Raw genomic sequence first — 22506 nt, 5'->3', positions numbered from 1 at the left:
TGTTTGGGAACTGAGGAAACTAACTGTTGAAGCTTTGAAAGTGGAATTCTTTCCCATTCTTGTTTTATTTAGAGCTTCAGTCGTTCAACAGTCTGGGGTCTCCGCTGTCGTATTTTACGCTTCCTAATGCGCCACACATTTTCGATGGGAGACAGGTCTGGACTGCAGGCGGGCCAGGAAAGTACCCGCACTCTTTTACTACAAAGCCACGCTGTTGTAACACGTGGCTTGGCATTGTCTTGCTGAAATAAGCAGGGGCGTCCATGATAACGTTGCTTGGATGGCAACATATGTTGCTCCAAAACCTGTGTGGACTATTCAGCATTAATATAGCCTTCACAGATGTGTAAGTTACCCATGCCTTGGGCACTAATACACCCCCCTACCATCGCAGATGCTGGCTTTCGAACTTTGCGCCTATAACAATCCGGATGGTTATTTTCTTCTTTGTTCCGGAGGACACCACGTCCACAGTTTCCAAATATATTTTAAATGTGGACTCGTTAGACAGTCTTCACGGTGGAAGAGGGGTTAGTGCGTCTGCCTCACAATACTAAGGTCCTGCAGTCCTGGTTTCAATTCCAGGCTCGGGATCTTTCTGTGTGGAGTTTGCATGTTCTCCCCGTGAATGCGTGGGTTCCCTCTGGGTACTCCGGCTTCCTCCCACTTCCAAAGACATGCACCTGGGGATAGGTTGACTGGCAACACAAAAAAAAAAAAAAATGGCCCCTAGTGTGTGAATGTGAGTGTGAATGTTGTCTGTCTATCTGTGTTGGCCCTGCGATGATGTGGCGACTTGTCCAGGGTGTATCCCGCCTTCCGCCTGATTGTAGCTGAGATAGGCGCCAGCGCCCCCCGCGACCCCAAAATGGAGTACGCGGTAGAAAATAGATGGATGAATGGATAGACTCGTCAGACCACAGAACACTTTTCCACTTTGCATCAGTCCATCTTAGATGATCTCGGGCCCAGCGAAGCCGGCAGTGTTTCTGGGTATTGTTGAAAAATGGGTTTTGCCTTGCATAGTAGAGTTTTAACTTGCGCTTACAGATGTAGCTACCAACTGTAGTTACTGACAGTGGTTTTATGAAGTGTTCCTGAGCCCATGTGGTGATATCCTTTACACACTGATGTCGGGTTTTGATGCAGAAATGTTGTTTTAAAGCTGTTTGACAATTTGCTTACAAAGTGGTGACCCCATCCTTGTTTGTGAATTACTTAGCATTTCATGGAAGCTGCTTTTATACCCAATCATGGCACCCACCTGTTCCCAATTAGACACCTGTGGGATGTTCCAAATAAGTGTTTGATAAGCATTCCTCAACTTTATCAGTATTTATTGCCACCTTTCTCAACTTCTTTGTCACGTGTTGCTGGCATCAAATTTTAAAGTTAATCATTATTTGCAAACAAAAAAATGTTTATCAGTTTGAACATCAAATATGTTGTCTTTGTAGGGTATTCAACTGAATATGAGTTGAAAATGATTTGCAAATCATTGTATTCCGTTTATATTTACATCTAACACAATTTCCCAACTCATACGGAAACGGGGTTTGTTAATAATCCAATATTTTATTGTACGTGTCAATATGTTTGCTGTCTGATTTCCTTTAAAGCCCTACTGGTGCTAGATTCACATTTTGGAGAGCTACAATACATTGTGTGATTGAGTCTCATGTTGTAGCATTTTCTCTTCAAAATGATCATTATAAAGCCTGCTTTGAAAGTGTATTTCATTCATTGCATGAAATACAAAAAAACAATGCATGACAATAAAAGAGGCCAAACAGGTTTGTAGGATAATTAAATTGGTTCCCAAAACCATTCAACACACTCACTCAAATGTCTACATAACAAATACAGAGTGGACCTTTCTTTGTTTAAAAAACCTTAAACTTGAATTACTCTCCTGTTTATTTCAGTGAGAGATTGATGAATGTTTTCCTCGCAATTCCTCAAACACAGGTTCACCTCCAGAAACCTGTCCATAGCACTGTAAGACTTTCAATGCGAATGTCTGCTTGCAACCAATTCTCTCTCATTATTACATCTCTAGCTTTGGCTGATCTGTTTTATTCACTGCAACATGACTCCCCGGCTATGCACACAATACTAATATGCCATGCACATCTTGAATACACCATACAACAGACTCGCTGCTTAAGGAGCAAAAGGAAAAACTGCATGAAACCTGGCAAACACTTTTAGCCATTAATCTCTTAGTGAGCTAATTAAATACACGATTAATGGGGTCTGTGCTTGCCTGTGCCCTCCCCTTCCATCCTTTCATAAAAAGTCTTAATTTCTATTAATATCCTGGCTCGACGAGGATGGAAAGGTGTCTGTGACCGACGGCTCCAGGGACAAGCAGGCAGGTGGATAATTAGAAGTTATACTTCCATGAATAATTAAATGCTGTTTAGAGCAAATACACTCACATGCACCTCACTTATTGAATGTACATGCACACAACATGCCTTGCAGCTGCAAACAGGACACTTTCATTCTTTTGGACAGTTTAATTGTTCATTTGGACTTGTGGCCTGGAGAAGCATGACCCTCATGACAAATGTAACAGTGTTTTATTCTATATTGAAACCCCGTTTCCTTATGAGTTGGGAAATTGTGTTAGATGTAAATATAAACGGAATACAATGATTTGCAAATCCTTTTCAACCCATATTCATTTGAATGCACTACAAAGACAAGATATTTGATGTTCAAACTCATAAACTTAATTTTTTTTTTGCAAATAACAATTAACTTAGAATTTCATGGCTGCAACACGTGCCAAAGTAGTTGGGAAAGGGCATGTTCACCACTGTGTTACATCACTTTTTCTTTCAACAACACTCGATAAACGTTTGGGAACTGAGGAAATTAGTTGTTGAAGCTTTGAAAGTGGAAATCTTTCCCATTCTTGTTTTATGTAGAGCTTCAGTCGTTCAACAGTCGAGGTCTCTGCTGTCGTATTTTACGCTTCATAATGCACAACACATTTTCGATGGAGACAGGTCTGGACTGCAGGCGGGCCAGGAAAGTATCCGCACTCTTTTACTACGAAACTACGCTGTTGTAACAGATGGCTTGGCATTGTCCTTCTGAAACAAGCAGGGGCGTCCATGATAACGTTGCTTTGATGATAACATATGTTGCTCCAAAACCTGTATGGACCATTCAGGATTAATGGTGCCTTCACAGATGTGTAAGTTACCCATGCCTTGGGCACTAATGCACCCCCATACCATCACAGATGCTGGCTTTTGAACTTCGCGCCTATAACAATCCAGATGGTTATTTTCCTCTTTGTTATGGAGGACACCACGTCCACAGTCTCCGAAAATAATTTGAAATGTGGACTTGTCAGACCACAGAACACCTGTCCAATTTGCATCAGTCCATCTTAGATGAGCTCGGGCCCAACGAAGCCAGCGGCGTTCCTTGGTGTTGTTGATAAATGGGTTTTGCTTTGCATAGTAGAGTTTTATTTTGCACTTACGGATGTAGCAACCAACTGTAGTTACTGGCAGTGGTTTTAAGAAGTCTTCCTGAGCCCATGTGGTGATATCCTTTACACAGTGATGTCGGTTTTTGATGCAGTACCGCCTGAGGGATCAAAGGTCCATAATATCATCACTTACGTGCAGTGATTTCTCCAGTTTCTCGGAACCTTTTAACGATTTTATGGACCGTAGATGGTAAAATCCCTAAATTTCTTGCATAGGTCGTTGAGAAATGTTGTTCTAAAATTGTTCGACAATTTGCTTACAAAGTGGTGACCCTCACCCCATCCTTGTTTGTGAATTACTTAGCATTTCATGGAAGCTGCTTTTATACCCAATCATGGCACACACCTGTTCCCAATTAGCCTGCACACCTGCTGGTATCAAATTCTAAAGTTAATGATTATTTGCAAAAAAAAATTGTTTATCAGTTTGAACATCAAATATGTTGTCTTTGTAGCATATTCAGCTGAATATGGGTTGAAATTGATTTGCAAATCATTGTATTCTGTTTATATTTACATCTAACACAATTTCCCAACTCATATGGAAACAGGGTTTGTAAACTGAAGTCCATTAAGTTCACCTAGGTTGTTTTCTGTCTGCATGTATAGTTATTTTTTAGTTATGTGCTTTAATTCTATTAACTGTAGATCTCTGGACTTTTAGGCTACAAACAAACCCTCCTCATTTTGGTTGTGTTATCTCACAGTAGTTTGCAATGAATCGACACCTAAATAATTCAACCCTACCAATCACCATTCATGGAAAGCTTGACTATACAATAAGTAACTAAATGTGATTTATGATGGCAGTTGCATAATTTTAAGTGTATTTGTGGCTGGCTAGGATACATAAATATATGGCTAGTTTGGAGTCAAATACACTAGATCCTGTATTGTTAAATTTGTTTCCCAAATATTGTACAATTTGAAGCCAAATCAAATTTTTGTGAAATAAACAGTTTGCTGTGCTTTGAGTGACTTTTGTGGTGCCGTCACAGAAGCAAATAGGGAAAAGTGTAATGACCACAGAACCAGAAATGCTTAAAAGGACCCATATTTTATTCCATGTTTTCTGACATATACATGTTGAATACTTGTGATAAACAATGCAAAATTATACAATCAAAAGGTTCATGCACACCATGAGCTTTCACACTTTAACATGCCTCTGTTTGTAGGGTTTGGCAGTCTGATTATGTTGTGACATCATAGTGAAGTGGATGCATTTTAGAAATGATGGAATTGATCTACTAAAATATTTGCATGTGCTTAAAACACATGCAAACTTGATACCACAAGCAAAACTCATCTACTAAACGTGTGCATAGGGAATAACGTCTCTTTATTGAGCGTCTTCATGAATGTGCAAACCATATGCTGATCATCAGAACGCCCGCAATACTGGGAGGAGAAGATTGATTGATTGATTGATTGATACTTTTATTAGTAGATTGCACAGTACAGTACATATTCCGTACAACTGACCACTAAATGGTAACACCCGAATACGTTTTTCAACTTGTTTAAGTCGGGGATCCCCGTTAATCAATTCATGGTAAGATGCAAATAAAGAAACGTTTGTAATTGTTTTGCATATGCTGTTCAATACATCAAGAAAACAACTCAACTGCGAACGCTATTTTACGTCTTTATTCAGCACGTTTGAAAAGTATATGCAAACAGTTACACCCAACGCTGTGAGAAAGGAGAATATTGTCCTGCTTAAATGCTTGTCAACATTTATGGACTGTCAAAAATTCAAATATACAACATATTGTCTCTACAAGTGTTGGGTGACTTATGGGGCTGATTAAAACACATTTAATTGACTTTTTTTTTTGTCTGCTGGTGTCTTTTCAATGTTATTTTTTTTATATAGAATACATGATTACTAATAACTTATCTCCTATGTGAAAAAAAACATCTCCCAATGTGCATTTTTTTTTTTTTTTGCATATTTCTTTCACATACGCAGTCAATTCCGCAGCCTCTCCCATTCATGCACCTTCACCTCCCGAAGCTCTGTTGCAATCTTTTCTTGAAAATGTAGCCAAAGTTTGAAATGTTCAAGCCGCCTGGGCGCCATGTTGCTGTCTGACATCACTATGCACATTGCTTAATGACATCATGCCCGCCTGCAGGAATCGACAGGCAATTTCAAATAATTAATACACTGAGAACCGTTTCTGAACAAGAACCGATTTTCAATTCCAATCCGTAATCATATGTCCACTTTATCTCTATCCACATTTTTCATTACCGTTAATTACACATGAAATACACACACATAATTTTACCAAGGAAATGTTCAACCTGCACTTTTTTATGACATTTTGACGCGGTAGTATGCTGTGGTGGAAGTTGCAAAGTAGTAAATCAGCATCTGCTTTTCTGCAGGTGAAAATTGGAGACAAAGAGGTGGACGTCATGAAGGGTTTCAGACTGTATGTGACCACTAAAATGCCTAATCCAGCATACACACCTGAGATCAGCGCCCGCACCTCCATAATTGACTTCACTGTAACGATCAGAGGACTAGAGGACCAACTTCTGGGCCGAGTCATCCTCAAAGAAAAACAGGTGACTAAATTTCACGTAAACATATTACATTTCTATGATATGCTTTGTAAATTTGTTGTATTGGGTTTGTTACTTATTTAAGTAAGATTGCGTCTTTTGTATGAGCAAAATAGTCGCAATCCATTTAGGGCAGGGGTCACCAACGTGGTGCCCGCAGGCACCGGGTAGCCCGTAAGGAACAGATGAGTAGCCCGCTGGCCTGTTCTAAAAATAGCTCAAATAGCAGCACTTACCAGTGAACTGCCTGTATTTTTTAAATTGTATTTATTTAATAGCAAGCTGGTCTCGCTTTGCTTGACATTTTTAATTCCAAGAGAGACAAAACTCAAATAGAATTTGAAAATCCAAGAAAATATTTTAAAGACTTGATCTTCACTCATTTAAATACATTCATTGTTTTACTTTGCTTCTTATAACTTTCAAGATTTTTAAACACATACCTTTTTACTTTTTAAATTCCTTGCTCTTCTTTCCTGACAATTTAAATCAATGTTCAAGTTTTTTTTTTTTATTGTAAAGAATAATAAATACATTTTAATTTAATTCTTCATTTTAACTTCTGTTTTTCCGACAAAGAATATTTGTGAAATATTTGTTCAAACTTATGTTTAAAATTTGAAAAAAATGATTCTGGCAAATGTAGAAAATCTGTAGAATCAAATTTAAATCATATTTCAAAGTGGATTTTAACCTATTTAAAACATGTCATCAAAATTCTAACATTAATCTTAATCAGGAAAAATTACTAATGATGTTCCATAAATTATTTTTTCAATTTTTTCAAAAAGATTCGAATTAGCTAGTTTTTCTCTTCATTTTTTTCGGTTGAATTTTGAATTTTAAAGAGTCAAAATCGAAGATAAACTATGTTTCAAAATTTAAATTTAAATTTTTTCCGCTTTTTCTCCTCTTTTAAACGGTTCATTTAAGTGTTTTTTTCATCATTTATTATTTTATTCTCTACAAAAAAACTTCCGTAAAAGGAAAAAAAATATACGACGGAATGACAGACAGAAATACACATTTTTATAAATATATAGATGTATTTATTAAAGGTAACCTGAGCAAATTGGCTATTTCTGGTAATTTATTTAAGTGTGTAAATTGGTAGCCCTTTGCATTAATCAGTACCCAAGAAGTAGCTCTTCGTTTCAAAAAGGTTGGTGACCCCTGATTTAGGGCGACGGCGTGGTGAAGTTGGTAGAGTGGCTGTGCCAGCAATCTGAGGGTTACTGATTCAATCCCCACCTTCTACCATCCTAGTCACGTCCGTCGTGTCCTTGGGCAAGACACTTCACCCTTGCTCCTGATGGGCCCTGGTGAGCGCCTTGCATGGCAGCTCCCGCCATCAGTGTGTGAATGTGTGTGTGAATGGGTGAATGTGGAAATACTGTCAAAGCGCTTTGGCCTCCTTAAAAAGGGGTAGAAACGTGCTATAGAAGTACAACCCATTTACCATTTTAGCGCACGGGTGCCCTTTTTCAGCAGGGGAGCTACTTATCAAATGACCAAGTTGAGGTGAAATATATACATAGGCTTAGGGCTGTGAATCTTGTTTAAAACAATTCTTGATTCAAAACAGATACTTTTAAATAACATTGGGTTCCAATTCTATGACTAACTACATACCTCTATGAAATGGATAAACAGCTGTGATAAAATTGATACTAATTAAAAGTAAGCTGGTATCGTTTGCTTTAAGTGTCTGCATTAAGTGAGCGTGAGCGAACTCCAGCAGATTAGGATCCCCCCCATATAGTGAGGCCAAAATTAGGAGCAGCAAAGAAGGGGCCCTGCACATCAAAATGTATTCTAATTCAATGTAGTTCTACTCAGTAATCAACATTTACTGAATAAATACAAACATCAAATGCTTAAAATTAGTAATTATGAGCATCTGACAAAGGTCAGTTATGTTAAAGTTAAAGTACCAATGATTATCACACACACATTAGGTGTGGTGAAATTTGTCCTCTGCATTTGACCCATCACCCTTGATCACACCCTGGGAAGTGAAGGGAGCAGTGGGCAGCAGCGGTGCCGCGCCCGGGAATCATTTATGGCGATTTAACCCCCAATTCCAACCCTTGATGCTGAGTGCCAAGCAGGGAGGTAATGGGTCCCATTTTTATAGTCTTTGGTATGACTCGGACGGGGTTTGAACTCCCAACCTACCGATCTCAGGGCGGACACTCCAACCACTAGGCCACTGAGTAAGTTAGAATGAGATCTTGTAAAATGTTTTATAAATTGGACATTTGAATAGCCCAAATGAAAAAATTTTACATGTTCAAAGATTTGTTGTTTGTTTTTACAGCAATATAAATGAGTAATGATAGCTGACAACAACAAAGTAAAGAGACTATTTAGAATTTGGGACTTTGTACACTTGGCGTGTTTAGCAAACTGAAACTATCCATCCATCCATCCATCCATCTTCTTCCGCTTATCCGAGGTCGGGTCGCGGGGGCACCAGCCTAAGCAGGGAAGCCCAGACTTCCCTCTCCCCAGCCTCTTCGTCTAGCTCTTCCCGGGGGATCCCGTGGCGTTCCCAGGCCAGCCGGGAGACATAGTCTTCTCAACGTTTCCTGGGTCTTCCCCGTGGCCTCCTACCGGTTGGACGTGGCCTAAACACCTCCCTAGGGAGGCGTTCGGGTGGCATCCTGACCAGATGCCCGAACCACCTCATCTGGCTCCTCTCGATGTGGAAGAGCAGCGGCTTTACTTTGAGTTCCTCCCGGATGGCAGAGCTTCTCACCCTATCTCTAAGGGAGAACCCCCCCACCCGGCGGAGGAAACTCATTTCGGCCGCTTGTACCCGTGATCTTATCCTTTCGGTCATGACCCAAAGTTCATGACCTTAGGTGAGGATGAGAACGTAGATCGACCGGTAAATTTAGAGCTTTGCCTTCCGGCTCAGCTCTTTCTTCACCACAACGGATCGGTATAACATCCGCATTACTGAAGACGCCGCACCGATCCACCTGTCGATCTCACGATCCACTCTTCCCCCATTCGTGAACAAGACTCCTAGGTACTTGAACTCCTCCACTTGGGGCAGAGTGTCCTCCCCAACCCGGAGATGGCACTCCACCCTTTTCCGGGCGAAACTGAAACTAGTTAATAACAATCTCCGGTGCACAACAAGCCAAGACTAGACATACATTTGTTATCCAATTGTCAGAGGTCCTGGACTTCCAGGACCTCTTTGGCAAATTTGCTAGCAAAAAGGCCTGGCGTTGGGTTTTCTGATGAGCCAGAGAACAAACAAGCCAATTCAAACTTTAATTGAGGCTTGTTGTGGTTTTTCATATCTGTTTTATAACAATAATCCATGTGCTCTTTGTTTTACTGTACCTTGAGCTCAAACACTTTGTTTTTTGTTGGCATATCGGTGCTTGATTTTTAAGTAAGTGAGGGGTTACTTGAAAAGGTACTTGCAATCAGGAGTAATATAATTTCAAATCAATGAAATGACAATACTAATAATACCTAATTTACATAATAATACTCCGGCTTAAGTTGGTAATCGTAAAAAAAGAAAAATAGGTGTATTACACCAGGCAGCGTCAAGAACACTGAAAATGAACACAATTGAAGGTGACAATGAATGGTGTGGAGAGGTGTTCTGTTAATTTATAGTCCTCATCATTGTCTGCTCCTCAACACTACTTAACATGCGCACAAACACAAATGTTTCAAATATTTGCCTCGAACAAAAAGCAGCTGCCTCGTGTACAAGTAGGTAGTGATTTTAAATGTTTCTTTCATTGTATCTTCTGGACCAGGGGTCACCAACCATTTTGAAACCAAGAGCTACTTCTTGGGTACTGGTTAATGCAATGGGCTACCAGTTTGATACACACTTAAATAAATGGCCAGAAATAGCCAATTTGCTCAATTTACCTTTAATAAATAAATCTATATATATATATATATAAAAATGTGTATTTCTGTCTGTCAATCCGTCGTATATTTTTTTTCCTTTTACGGAAGGTTTTTTGTAGAGAATAAAATAATAAATGATGAAAAAAACACTTAATTGAACAGCTTAAAAGACAGAAAACACACAAAAAAAAGAATAATTAAATTTTGAAACATAGTTTATCTTCAATTTCGACTCTTTAAAATTCAAAATTCAACTGAAAAAAACGAGGACAAAAACTAGCTAATTCCAATCTTTTTGAAAAAATAAAAAAAATAATTTATGGAACATCATTAGTAATTTTTCCTGATTAAGATTAATTTTAGAATTTTGATGACATGTTTTAAATAGGTTAAAATCCACTTTGAAAAAAGATCTAAATTTGATTCTACAGATTTAAAGTGAAGTTAAAGTGAAGAATTAAATTAAAATGTATTTATTGTTCTTTACAATTAAAAAAAAAAAACTTGAACGTTGATTTAAATTGTCAGGAAAGAAGGGCAAGGAATTTAAAAGGTAAAAAGGTATGTGTTTAAAAATCCGAAAATAATTTTTAAGGTTGTATTTTTTCTATAAAATTGTCTTTCTGAAAGTTATAAGAAGCAAAGTAAAAAAATGAATGTATTTAAATGAGTGAAGATCAAGTCTTTAATTTTTTTCTTGGATTTTCAAATTCTATTTGAGTTTTGTCTCTCTTAGAATTAAAAATGTCAAGCAACGCGAGACCAGCTTGCTATTAAATAAATAACATTTAAAAAATACAGGCAGCTCACTGGTAAGTGCTGCTATTTGAGCTATTTTTAGAACTGGCCAGCGGGCTACTCACCTGGTCCTTACGGGCTACCTGGTGCCCGCGGGCACCGCGTTGGTGACCCCTGTTCTGGACAGTCAGCATGTCGACAAGTACAGCGTGGCAAAGCTACTGGCAGTTGTTTTTTTGAGGATGCAGTCAAATTCGACAGAACAGGGGCCCAAACAGATTTTTCAGAAGCCCCAGCATTTGTAGCACCGGCCCTGGACACACTTCGGCGGAAATTGACCTAATGAGGACCCCTGATTTAGCGTGTCTCTGTTCATGTATATGCAGAATATTTACTGATTATCACACAACCCACAATAGTATTAGGAGGATGTACAAATAATCGTTTAGCACACACAATGTGATTTATCAAGACTGAGAATAATCTGCAGCCGCTGTTTTGCATCTACATTCCGCACATCTGGAACGTACGTGTTAACTGGTAAGGTAATGCACAAATGGCAGCGAGAAAGGAGGTGGTCGTGCAGTAATGACAGGTGATTGAGAGAGGAAATTCTGTCTGTGTGCGTTTCAACACATTTGGACTGTCGTAAATCAAACTATTATACATATATTATATTAAAATACACATTTTATCATTTTGTAACTCCTGGATAACTTGAGGGGCTGAATAAAACAAATGCAATAGGGAGGTCTGCACCACTTTTGGTCAGGTTCAAACACTGGTGACATCTATTAATCAGACAAGAACCAAGGAACCAAGCAGACACAGAGTTAAATAGAGCTCATGAGGAGACACGTGTTTTGGGCTGTACTCTAGTTACAGATCCGAAACAACGTTCTAAAAAAAAGCCCGTGTGCCTCCTGTATTTATTAGGGAAATCCCTATTACATCATTGTGACTGAGGGAAAGGGGGGAGTGGACTCGACACAAGATATGATAATACAAAAATGCAAATATGTTGACACTTGGTGCTATCGCCCAGTCTGTTCTTGTGCTGGTCCCAGAACAGAATGTTTGGCCTTGGCAGTCAGCATGCAGAATCTGGACGGAACACTCATAGGAAAGAAAGGCAAGCAATCTCTCAGATTGCTAGTTCTGCACAAATACAGAAAAAACGCTTCAGCACAAATTGACAATACTTTATAGTAATGGCCCTTAAGCATATAGTTATGATGATAATATATACATAATTATTCTAACACTTTTACACTTGTTATCAATTGTACACACATTCATAGTAGATAATCCGCAACACACCCACGTGTGTTTTAGATCTGAATAGATCATGCCTTTAGTGTTTGCATGTATACTTATTGGCTTCTAACACAATGTACACACTAAAAGTAATACTTTTATTGTACTTTTATACCAATTTATATATTATGGACAGTTGCTGTATATGCTGCATTTTTGTTTAATCTCATGTTGCATCAGCTGGTAAAGTAAAAGTAAAAGCCAATGATGCCAAGATACAGTACGAAGGGTATTCATATGGCCCCATTTGTCGCGGTTCACCTGACACATGAAACATGACAAATTGGGTGGGGGGGCAGGCAGGGGGCGGGATACTATCCACTTTAGCTGCTAAACAGCAGTGTAGTGTTGAATATCTTAATATGTGTTTTGTGGCAATTCCAACTTTGACCACAGCGTCAGTTGCTATGTTGAGTGGCGCTTTTCAAAATTTTCAGCAGACTGCTTAGCAAAATGATGAACCCCTCCCCACTTTCCTCTCAAGTGAGATGCACCCAGGAACGGGGCCATATGAATCATTCCCTACTGTAGAATGGAACAATTATGAGTGGCCATCATTAAGCAACTAATGGAAGGACAACTAGGCAGTATCGTCATCTACTAAAAAAAGACATAATAATCTCAAATAAAAATCATAACATGGATTTGTTTAATGGTATACAGCTCATTCATGCGTGCGACATCTACATCCTTACATCTGCTGTACCAGACCTGGGCAAATTAAGGCCTGGGGGCCACATGCGGCCCGTTGAGCTTCTCAATCTGGCCCACCCGACATTCCCAAATAATTGTTTTAGATCTTTAAGATGGAAAATGTAGCTACCATTATGATGTGCAGTCATGTTTTCTAACTCTGCCAAGTATTCTAATGGTTGGAATCTGCGCCTTTGGATGATATACCAGTTACTATGGTAATCTAATTAGTTACTATGACCATGTAATTAGTTACTATGGTATTGGAAGTCACAGCAGCTCAGACGAGGCACCAAGCAGTGTGGGTGGGGAGCATTTCCACAGGCACAGAAGGAGATTTTCACAACAAAGTTCTAAAGCAGGGGTCACCAACGCGGTGCCCGCGGGCACCAGGTCGCCCGTAAGGACCAGATGAGTAGCCCGCTGGCCTGTTCTAAAAATAGCTCAAATAGCAGCACTTACCAGTGAGCTGCCTCTATTTTTTAAATTGTATCTATTTACTAGCAAGCTGGTCTCGCTTTACTCGACATTTTTAATTCTATGAGAGACAAAACTCAAATAGAATTTGAAAATCCAAGAAAATATTTTAAAGACTTGGTCTTCACTTGTTTAAATAAATCAATTTATTTTTTTTAGTTTGCTTCTTATAACTTTCAGAAAGACACTTTTAGAGAAAAAATACAACCTTAAAAATTATTTTAGGATTTTTAAACACATAACTTTTTACCTTTTAAATTCCTTGCCCTTCTTTCCTGACAATTTAAATCAATGTTCAAGTATTTTTTTTTTTTTTTGTAAACAATAATAAGTATATTTTAATAAAATTTTTCATTTTATCTTCTTGGCTTCACGGTGGAGGAGGGGTTAGTGCGTCTGCCTCACAATACGAAGTTCCTGCAGTCCTGGGTTCAAATCCAGGCTCGGGATCTTCCTGTGTGGAGTTTGCATGTTCTCCCCGTGAATGCATCGGTTCCCTCCGGGTACTCCGGCTTCCTCCCACCTCCAAAGACATGCACCTGGGGATAGGTTGATTGGCAACACTAAATTGGCCCTAGTGTGTGAATGTGAGTGTGAATGTTGTCTGTCTATCTGTGTTGGCCCTGCGATGAGATGGCGACTTGTCCAGGGTGTACCCCGCCTTCCGCCCGATTGTAGCTGAGATAGGCGCCAGCGCCCCCCGCTACCCCAAAAGGGAATAAGCGGTAGAAAATGGATGGATGGATTTTATCTTTTCAAACTTATTATGATTAAAATAAAATAAAAATATTCTGGCAAATCTAGAAAATCTGTAGAATCAAATTTAAATCTTATTTTAAAGTCTTTTGAATTTATTTAAAAAATTTTATTCTGGAAAATCTAGAAGAAATAAAGATTTGTTTTTGTTAGAAATGTGCAGATTGGATTTTAACCTATTTAAGACATGTCATCAAAATTCTAATATTAATCTTAATCAGGAAAAATTACTAATGATGTTCCATAAAATTTTTTTTAGTTTTTTCAAAAAGATTCGAATTAGCTAGTTTTTCTATTCATTTTTTTCGGTTGAATTTTGAATTTTAAAGAGTCGAAATTAAAGATAAACTATGTTTCAAAATTTTATTTTCATTTTTTTCGTATTTTCTCCTCTTTTAAACCGTTCAATTAAGTATTTTTTTCATCATTTATTGTCTACAAAAAACTTCCATTAAAGGGAAAAAAAAGTATGATAGAATGACAGACAGAAATACCCATTTGTTTTTAATATGTATATATAGATTTATTTATTAAAGGTAAATTGAGCAAATTGGCTATTTCTGGCAATGTATTTAGGTGTGTATCAAACTGGTAGCCCTTCGCATTAATCAGTACCCAAGTACTAGCTTTTGGTTTCAAAAAGGTTGGTGACCCCTGTTCTAAAGCTTAGTGATGTATCAGACTTATCAGATTATAGGTGGTTTTATTTTGTACCCTTCGCGTTCATATTTTACTGTTTGTTGCATTTTTGTTGCATTTCACCTGATTGTAAAATGTGTCGATCGAAAGGGGGTGTGACGTTCATATTTTGTCAATATTTTATCCTTCATAGAAAAATGTAAAATTCCATTATGTGTTTTAAGGCGGTCTGTCATAATGTTTTTGGCAGTCAATAAGACATTATTGTGAGCTTTTCTATTAGTGTTCTTAAAAATAGATATACCGGCCCCACAGACACTTTTTTTTTCTCTAAATGTGGCCCCCGAGTCAAAATAATTGCCCAGGCCTGCGCTACACAGTATGTATAAATGTACTATCAGTGTTTTATTTCTTGCAGGAACTGGAAAAGGAGAGGACAGACCTCTTGGAGGATGTTACATCAAACAAGAGGAAGATAAAGGAGCTTGAAGACAACCTTTTGTGCCGACTGACTAGCACCCAGGCAAGGAGCTTTACCCCCCAGCCTCTGACAACATTAGGCAGCAATTGAAAAGCCATTTTGACCATTTCCTGCCCCAACATTATGGTTAAAAGCAAGGCGTGATTCAGTTTATGACTGTGATTGCTGTTGATGGGGTTTTATTTTTGTACTCGAAATCAAAGAGCGATGCAATTATAAAGAAACATGAACATTTTTTGTGCTCGCATGATGATTAAATGTTGACCTCTAACATCTACTCCGAGCTCATTTAAACGCACATGTTTGCTTCAATTTCCCGAGTGTCACAAATACTGTGTTTCTATTTGCAGGGCTCACTGGTGGATGATGAGAGTCTGATAGCTGTTCTCGCCAACACCAAGTGCACAGCTGAAGAGGTCAATCAGAAACTACAGATTGCAGCTGACACTGAGGTCCAAATCAATGCTGCCAGGGAGGAATATCGACCCGGTAGGTCATAGCAGAATTTACATCCTGAGGGGCAACTATTCTTGTCTTTGAATGTGTTACCGACAGTTAGCCCATCGAGATCCGTTACCCTGCGGCTTAAAAGGCATTTTCTATAGCTTGTACAGGATCAAGGGGAAGCTGGAGCCCTGGCCTACCTATTCTAGTCTTGGCAAAGCAGGGAAAGTATGTCTTCCTTAGGCGCAGAGCTGTGCAGATGACATGTTTATGTGTGAAATACAACCAAGATTGAGCTGGTGTTAGAACAGGAGGTGGGGACCATCCAAGACTGATCAATAGCCAATCAATCAATAGCTGTGTTTGAATTCAGGGGCCGCATCCTTCCAAGGACCCAGCCCATGCGGTCGATGAAGTGTGGGTCCTGGCGCGAGTCCTCCAGCAGCGGTTGGAGCGATATGAATTGGGACGTCACTTACATTTATGTCACATATCTGCTGCTCAGTCACGCAAAGTTGAATAATAAGGAACTTAAAAGAATAATGTTGCATCCTTTTTTTTTTAGTTCTTTTGGGCCTTTACCTTATTTTAGAAGAAGCGGCAAAGAACTACCGGCACCACCGGGGTCAGATTTTTTTGCAGTTAGAGCCGATCGATCATGGGAGATGGATGTACTGGAGATTTGTCATGTGTTAACAAGCATTCTGAAGCTGTTATTTCTATCCATCCATTCATTTTCTACCGTTTGTCCCTAATTATTAGTTAATGATAAGTTAAGGAGTGCCGTAAGTGGCTGATCCGTTGGTGGTCCTGTAGTGGGACTGTGCCGAAAATGTAATTTCAATACTTATATGTATCGTACATGTTAACTTGATCTTGATCTTAAGATCTTGATCTTGACTTTAAGATGCCTACATTTTTATTTTATTTTACTTTATGCTTGTCAGTGCTCGTTGTTGTAGGACATGTACCTTTAAAAACGTGAAGACAATCCAGTAGATATTTCCAGAAAGAGTCCTCACGGTCTATCCATTTAACCACACCACACAACCTTATTTAGCAGTGACTTTATTAATATCCATCCATCCATTTTCTATCGCTTATTCCCTTTTGGAGTCGCGGGGGGCGCCTGCGCCTATCTCAGCTACAATCGGGCGAAAGGCGGTGTACACCCTGGACAAGTTGCCACCTCATCGCAGGGCCAACACAGATAGACAGACAACATTCACACTCACAATCACACACTAGGGCCAATTTAGTGTTGCCAATCAACCTATCCCCAGGTGCATGTCTATGGAAGTGGGAGGAAGCCGGAGTACCCGGAGGGAACCCACGCATTCATGGGGAGAACATGCAAACTCCACACAGAAAGATCCCGAGCCTGCGATTGAACCCAGGACTGCAGGACCTTCGTATTGTGAGGCAGACGCACTAACCCCTCTGCCACCGTGAAGCCCCTTTATTAATATGTGATTCACAATTAATGACATTTTCTAACCTGGTCAAATGACTTGCATTATATCTTGTTATAGTAAATATTGGGATAGCTTAGTATTATTATTATCACAATTATTTGCAATGAAGGCAGAGGAAATGAATCACAACAACTGCAGTTTCAGCACATGAGTTAATTAATTTATACAGGTTACAAAAAATACTTTGTTTTTAAATGATCATCCAAACTGGGATATAAGTGATTTGTGTCATTTCTGATGTCCTGTAAATTGCCTCGTCCAGGGCTTTGTCCTACTTGATTGCTCTGCACAGCAAAATAAAAAACAGAAAAGTTAAGATCGCAATCACTTATAAGAGTAAACATTTTCAAATAACATACAAGTGTACACAAAAAACAGCAATGACTAATATCGGTACATTGATGCACACATTTACAATACTTCACTATTCTGACTACACATCAATACTGTATGACATAAATAAGGCGACCTGTTGTGGTCTAACAAAAGTCGTTGCGCTTTACTTCCAAACGTTGAACAAAGCTCAGGGCACAAAGATTTTCAGGGTTGAGAGCGCAAAGGATCCCGGGATTTGAAAAGGCGTGAATTGTACACGGATGCGCACTTGCTGCTAATGGGATTCTAAGGACCCTTGGAACTTTTTTGAATTGGGACAGCCTTCAGGCACCGGGATGACGTCAGCAACCCACAAATGCGCACTGCGAGTGATGCAGCCGCTGAATTGAGACACAGCTCATGTTAGGTCTGACCAAAGAAAGTGCTTTTGTACTCCCATTTACACCTGTGTATGCTACTGCATAGTCACTTGCAGATGAGTAGACCCAAATTGGGAGCCCCATACACAAGACTACTGAAGGGGCCCTCATCCCATCTGAAAACCAAACCCACACACACTTTACATGTTTACATGCACTAAAAAAACAACAACTACAGCACAGATATAGTTGCAGCCAGCTTTTTAAAATACATATACCAATCTTAGTTAGGTTTTTAACTTTTTAAAGATGGGATTAACATATCTAGAACATATCTAACCTCTTCCCCCAAATAATTTTGAACGGGCCTGAATGCTAGTCGTTGCGATAGTTGTGACTCCACAATGCAGTACACAGATGGCAGCATATAGGTGAAGAGTACTTAATACCAAAGAGTCCAAATACAAACATAATTAATGTGCAGCCAGAAAATGCACCAAACAAGCACAAGGAAAGCTGTGTATGAAAAAATGCAGGTCCAAAATACAGCGCAGCAGAAAAAAATGCATAGGAAAGCTTTGCATAAAAAAATAAGCTTCTAGGAACTCAACAGATAATGTTCGTTCGGAACTCAACAATTATCCCACTTTTACTAAGAGTGTCTTTTAAATCCCCCACGAGATACTTAACAGCAGGTGAAACACAAACCATATAAGAAGTAGGAACAAGATCGCAAAATACGAAGGGACGGCGTGGCGCAGTGGCAGAGTGGCCGTGCGCAACCCGAAGGTCCCTGGTTCAATCTCCACCTAGTACCAACCTCGTCACGTCCGTTGTGTCCTTGAGCAAGATGGTGCTTGTTAGTGCCTTGCATGGCAGCTCCCTCCATCAGTGTTTGAATGTGTGTGTGAATGGGTGAATGTGGAAGTAGTGTCAAAGCGCTTTGAGTACCTTGAAGGTAGAAAAGCGCTATACAAGTACAACCCATTTATCATTTATTTATTTATTTATAGATAAAAATTAAAAAATGCCCCAAAACTAAGCAAGCACTGACTTGGAATGCCAGGTCATGGCACCCTTTTATAAAAACTAGTACTGGGACATTCTTTCCCTGTTTTGGTCACTGGAAGAAAAAAATAACGTTATTTTTTTTGTCTTTGAATAACGGAGTTTGACTTTGTAGTGCATTTGAAGAAGAACATCATAATTATTTTACAATTCCAAAGACATGCACCTGGGGTTAGGTTGATTGGCAACACTAAATTGGCCCTAGTGTGTGAATGTGAGTGTGAATGTTGTCTGTCTATCTGTGTTGGCCCTGCGATGAGGTGGCGACTTGTCCAGGGTGTACCCCGCCTTCCACCCGATTGTAGCTGAGATAGGCGCCAGCGCCCCCCGCGACCCCGAAAGGGAATAAGCGGTAGAAAATGGATGGATGGATGGATAAACAAAATGTAATACAATAGTAGAGTAAACGGGTAAACAAATATTGTGGGACCCAATTTATTTTGGCCCCCGTCCTCACTCACAGGTGTATGTTCTCCCCTTAAATACCTAATTATGACAACGCCCACTTGTGCCTACACCCCCTTCACCCATGTGACCTACTACTCCTACAACTCACAGACACACACTGCTCCTCAAGTCTTTTATCTGGTCTCCTACACCTGTTGGAATTTTTTAATTGAAGGTCTTTGAACGCACCACAATTATCTGCAATGAGATGCAACATTGAAAGATAACATAACTTTCTCCTATGCTGCCATAGATATTTATTTTATTTTTACCTCTCTTCTGTCGCTTCGTTCTTGTTCCATAATTATGGTCATGTCTTTGAATGCTTAAAGGTGAACTTAGCTGACTTTATTATGTCCTTGTCAAGTGAAGTGTCCAATGTTGGTTTTGCCGCAAATCCGGCGTAATAAACCGTTTTTCAGTTTTGATAGGAAGTATAGGTAGTTTCGGAGGTTCTCACTTTGATTCAGCAAAGCCTTCTCTGTTGGCCTAACGTAACCATAAATCATGATCATAATTAAAGGCCTACTGAAATGAGATTTTCTTATTCAAACGGGGATAGCAGGTCCATTCTATGTGTCATACTTGATCATTTTGCGATATTGCCATATTTTTGCTGAAAGGATTTATTAGAGAACATCACCGATAAAGTTCGCAACTTTTGGTCGCTAATAGAAAATCCCTGCCTTTACCGGAAGTCGCAGACGATGACGTCACCCGTTGAGGGCTCCTCACATATTCACATTGGTTTTAATAGGAGCCTCCAACAAAAAAGAGCTATTCGAACCAAGAAAACGACAATTTCCCCATTAATTTGAGCGAGGTTGAAAGATTCGTGTTTCAGGATATTGATAGCGACGGACGAGGAATTGAGATGTTTTTTGACACATTTACTCGGATAATTCTGGGAAATTCCTTATCTTTCTATTGTGTGGCTAGTGTTTTAGTGAATTTAATGGTAATTGATAGTTGGAAGGGTGTGTCCACGGGTGTCTTGACGCCAGTGTCTGATGGAAGTCGACGGCAGCTGTATGGACGGCACAAGCTCAGCTGATCTCCGGTAAGTGGCGACTTTTTACCACAATTTACTCACCGAAAACTGCTGGTTGACATTTGGTCGGGATCCATGTTCGCTTGACCGCTCTGATCCATAGGAAAGCTTCACCTCCGGGAATTTTAAACAAGGAATCACTGTGTGTTTGTGTGGCTAAAGGCTAAAGCTTCCCAACTCCATTTTTCTACTTTGACTTCTCCATTATTAATTGAACAAATTGCAAAAGATTCATTCAGCATCACAGAAGTCCAAAATACTGTGTAATTATGCGGTTAAAGCAGACGACTTTTAGCTGTGTGTGCACAGCGCTAATATTTCCTTACAGTCCGTGACGTCACGCGTACACATCATCATTCCGCGACGTTTTCAACAAGAAACTCCCGGGAAATTTAAAAAAGCAATTTAGTAAACTAAAAAGGCCGTATTGGCATGTGTTGTAATGTTAATCGTTCATCATTGATAAATAAATTATCAGACTGCGTGGTCGGTAGTAGTGGGTTTCAGTAGGCCTTTAAAGATAAAAATATTTTTTAATTTACTTTCCCTAAATATCTAAACTTATTAGTATTATTTTTATGTCAAATTATGCATGTTCCAGTGCTGTTGTTTTTAGTTTTAGTTTGCATCCAATCACAATTCAGTTAGCTTAAGATGCCAAGCTGTACGAAATCTGCCAGAGGCCTTCAGAATCAACAATGCTGGCGTCCGTGCTCTGTAAGTGAGCGGAGAATTACACTGATAGACAGTTGCAATAGCCAATCAGATCACGAGTTGTTGTCAGTATGGCTTTCTCGATGGCCTCACATTGAACGTGACATTTATGCGTTGTGTGATTGGATACTCAACGGACCGTTAGCGGGGGAATTTGAGAACACATAGTTGAGATACAGTTGCAATAGCCAATCAGATCAGCAGCTGTTGACAGTAGCTGACCACAAGTTGGAACCTCTTTTTGTTGAAGTGTGTCATGTTTGTTATTTAATTACCATTGTTACATGTGTATTTGTCACCATCATGTGGTCAGGGCAGTTAATATACCTGTGAGAAGTGTGTACTTTGAATCAATCTTTATTGACCGGTAGTTCCATAAGCCAAGCAGATAAATGTGCGGTATATGTTTTAATGGCTGTTGCGTTATAATTTATTTCTAAATGCGCCAGAAAACAACCCGTTTTGCATACTGTTGATGTGTTTCAATGCACAGTTGGGTGTAACTGTGTTCCTGTATAGTATTTCTCCAGCAACGGTCATGTGGTGACATTAATTATGGTATTTTGAGAAGTAACCATTGAAGTCGGAGATCACTAAAGGCCTAGGTGGGAAACGCGCAGCCCGCCACTGGATTCAAGCAACCTGATCATTCAACTTTCACGACTATACTTATTTTACATTAACTTTTATGAATGTCAATTTTACCATAACAAACATATTTAAAATACATTCCCCACCCCCATTTGCTTGGGGAACATCTGTCACATTCATTATACACGTTGCTCTTAAACCTTTGGTTTCAGGTAATCGAAAATTTGCCCAGGAAAAGCAACATAGTGAAAAAAGAGGAGCTAGACAAAGGCCGACCAATCACAGCTCTGCGATATGTATCTGTGTTGATGCAGGGTTGGATTTTTTTTGGACTTGGTACCCAATGCCCTTCAGACAGTTTAGAGGGGGAGGCCTGAGACGACGTGGTATCCATGGGTGCTGTGACTTTAAAGGAAATTTAGAGCTTGTACATGAATTATGCAGCGAGAACATAAACTCCATAAAAAGGCCAATGAGAAAATGGATTCATGCTTCATTATATCCTGTTTGTTTTCAGTTGCCACCAGGGGCAGCATCTTGTACTTCCTGATCACAGAAATGAGTATGGTGGACGTAATGTACCAGACCTCCCTCAGGCAGTTCCTGGGACTTTTTGACCTTTCTCTTGTGAGGTAAGAAATGAACATATTTTGGCAAGTGCCCGTGCCCTCTTTGATGTGAAATATGTGAACACTTTTTTAGGTTTATTGCAGGACATTTTTTGCAGGGATCCATGGCAAATTTGGCAGCCATGCACACTCTTTGTTTTGATTAACATATACTCATTGAGGGGTTTGTTAGCTATATTGCTGCTGTAATTTACGGCACTATTTAAAAGTGCCAGTCTATAATCCAGTCACCAGCCATGCTGTATCAGTCTTTTGAACATGTGGTTTCCAAAAATAGCCGCATGATTACACAGCTCATTCATTAGCATTCAA

The 22506-nt window shown here is 39.4% G+C and overlaps 1 protein-coding gene across 1 annotated transcript in view; it reads left to right on the top strand.

The window, feature by feature from the left end:
- Positions 1-22506, top strand: part of dnah5 (dynein, axonemal, heavy chain 5) — a 240506-nt gene that overhangs the window by 163076 nt on the left and 54924 nt on the right. Inside the window, exons 74-77 of the mRNA XM_061914766.1 lie at positions 5909-6091; positions 15018-15122; positions 15431-15569; positions 22083-22197. Of these exons, the coding sequence (XP_061770750.1) occupies positions 5909-6091; positions 15018-15122; positions 15431-15569; positions 22083-22197 (542 nt within the window). The remainder of the gene's footprint in view (positions 1-5908; positions 6092-15017; positions 15123-15430; positions 15570-22082; positions 22198-22506) is intronic.

The sequence above is a fragment of the Nerophis ophidion genome, linkage group LG11, assembly GCF_033978795.1.
Source record: "Nerophis ophidion isolate RoL-2023_Sa linkage group LG11, RoL_Noph_v1.0, whole genome shotgun sequence".
Taxonomy (NCBI): Eukaryota; Metazoa; Chordata; class Actinopteri; order Syngnathiformes; family Syngnathidae; genus Nerophis; species Nerophis ophidion.
The sequence above is the reverse complement of the archived record's forward strand: the minus strand, read 5'-3'. Positions and strand labels throughout refer to the sequence as shown.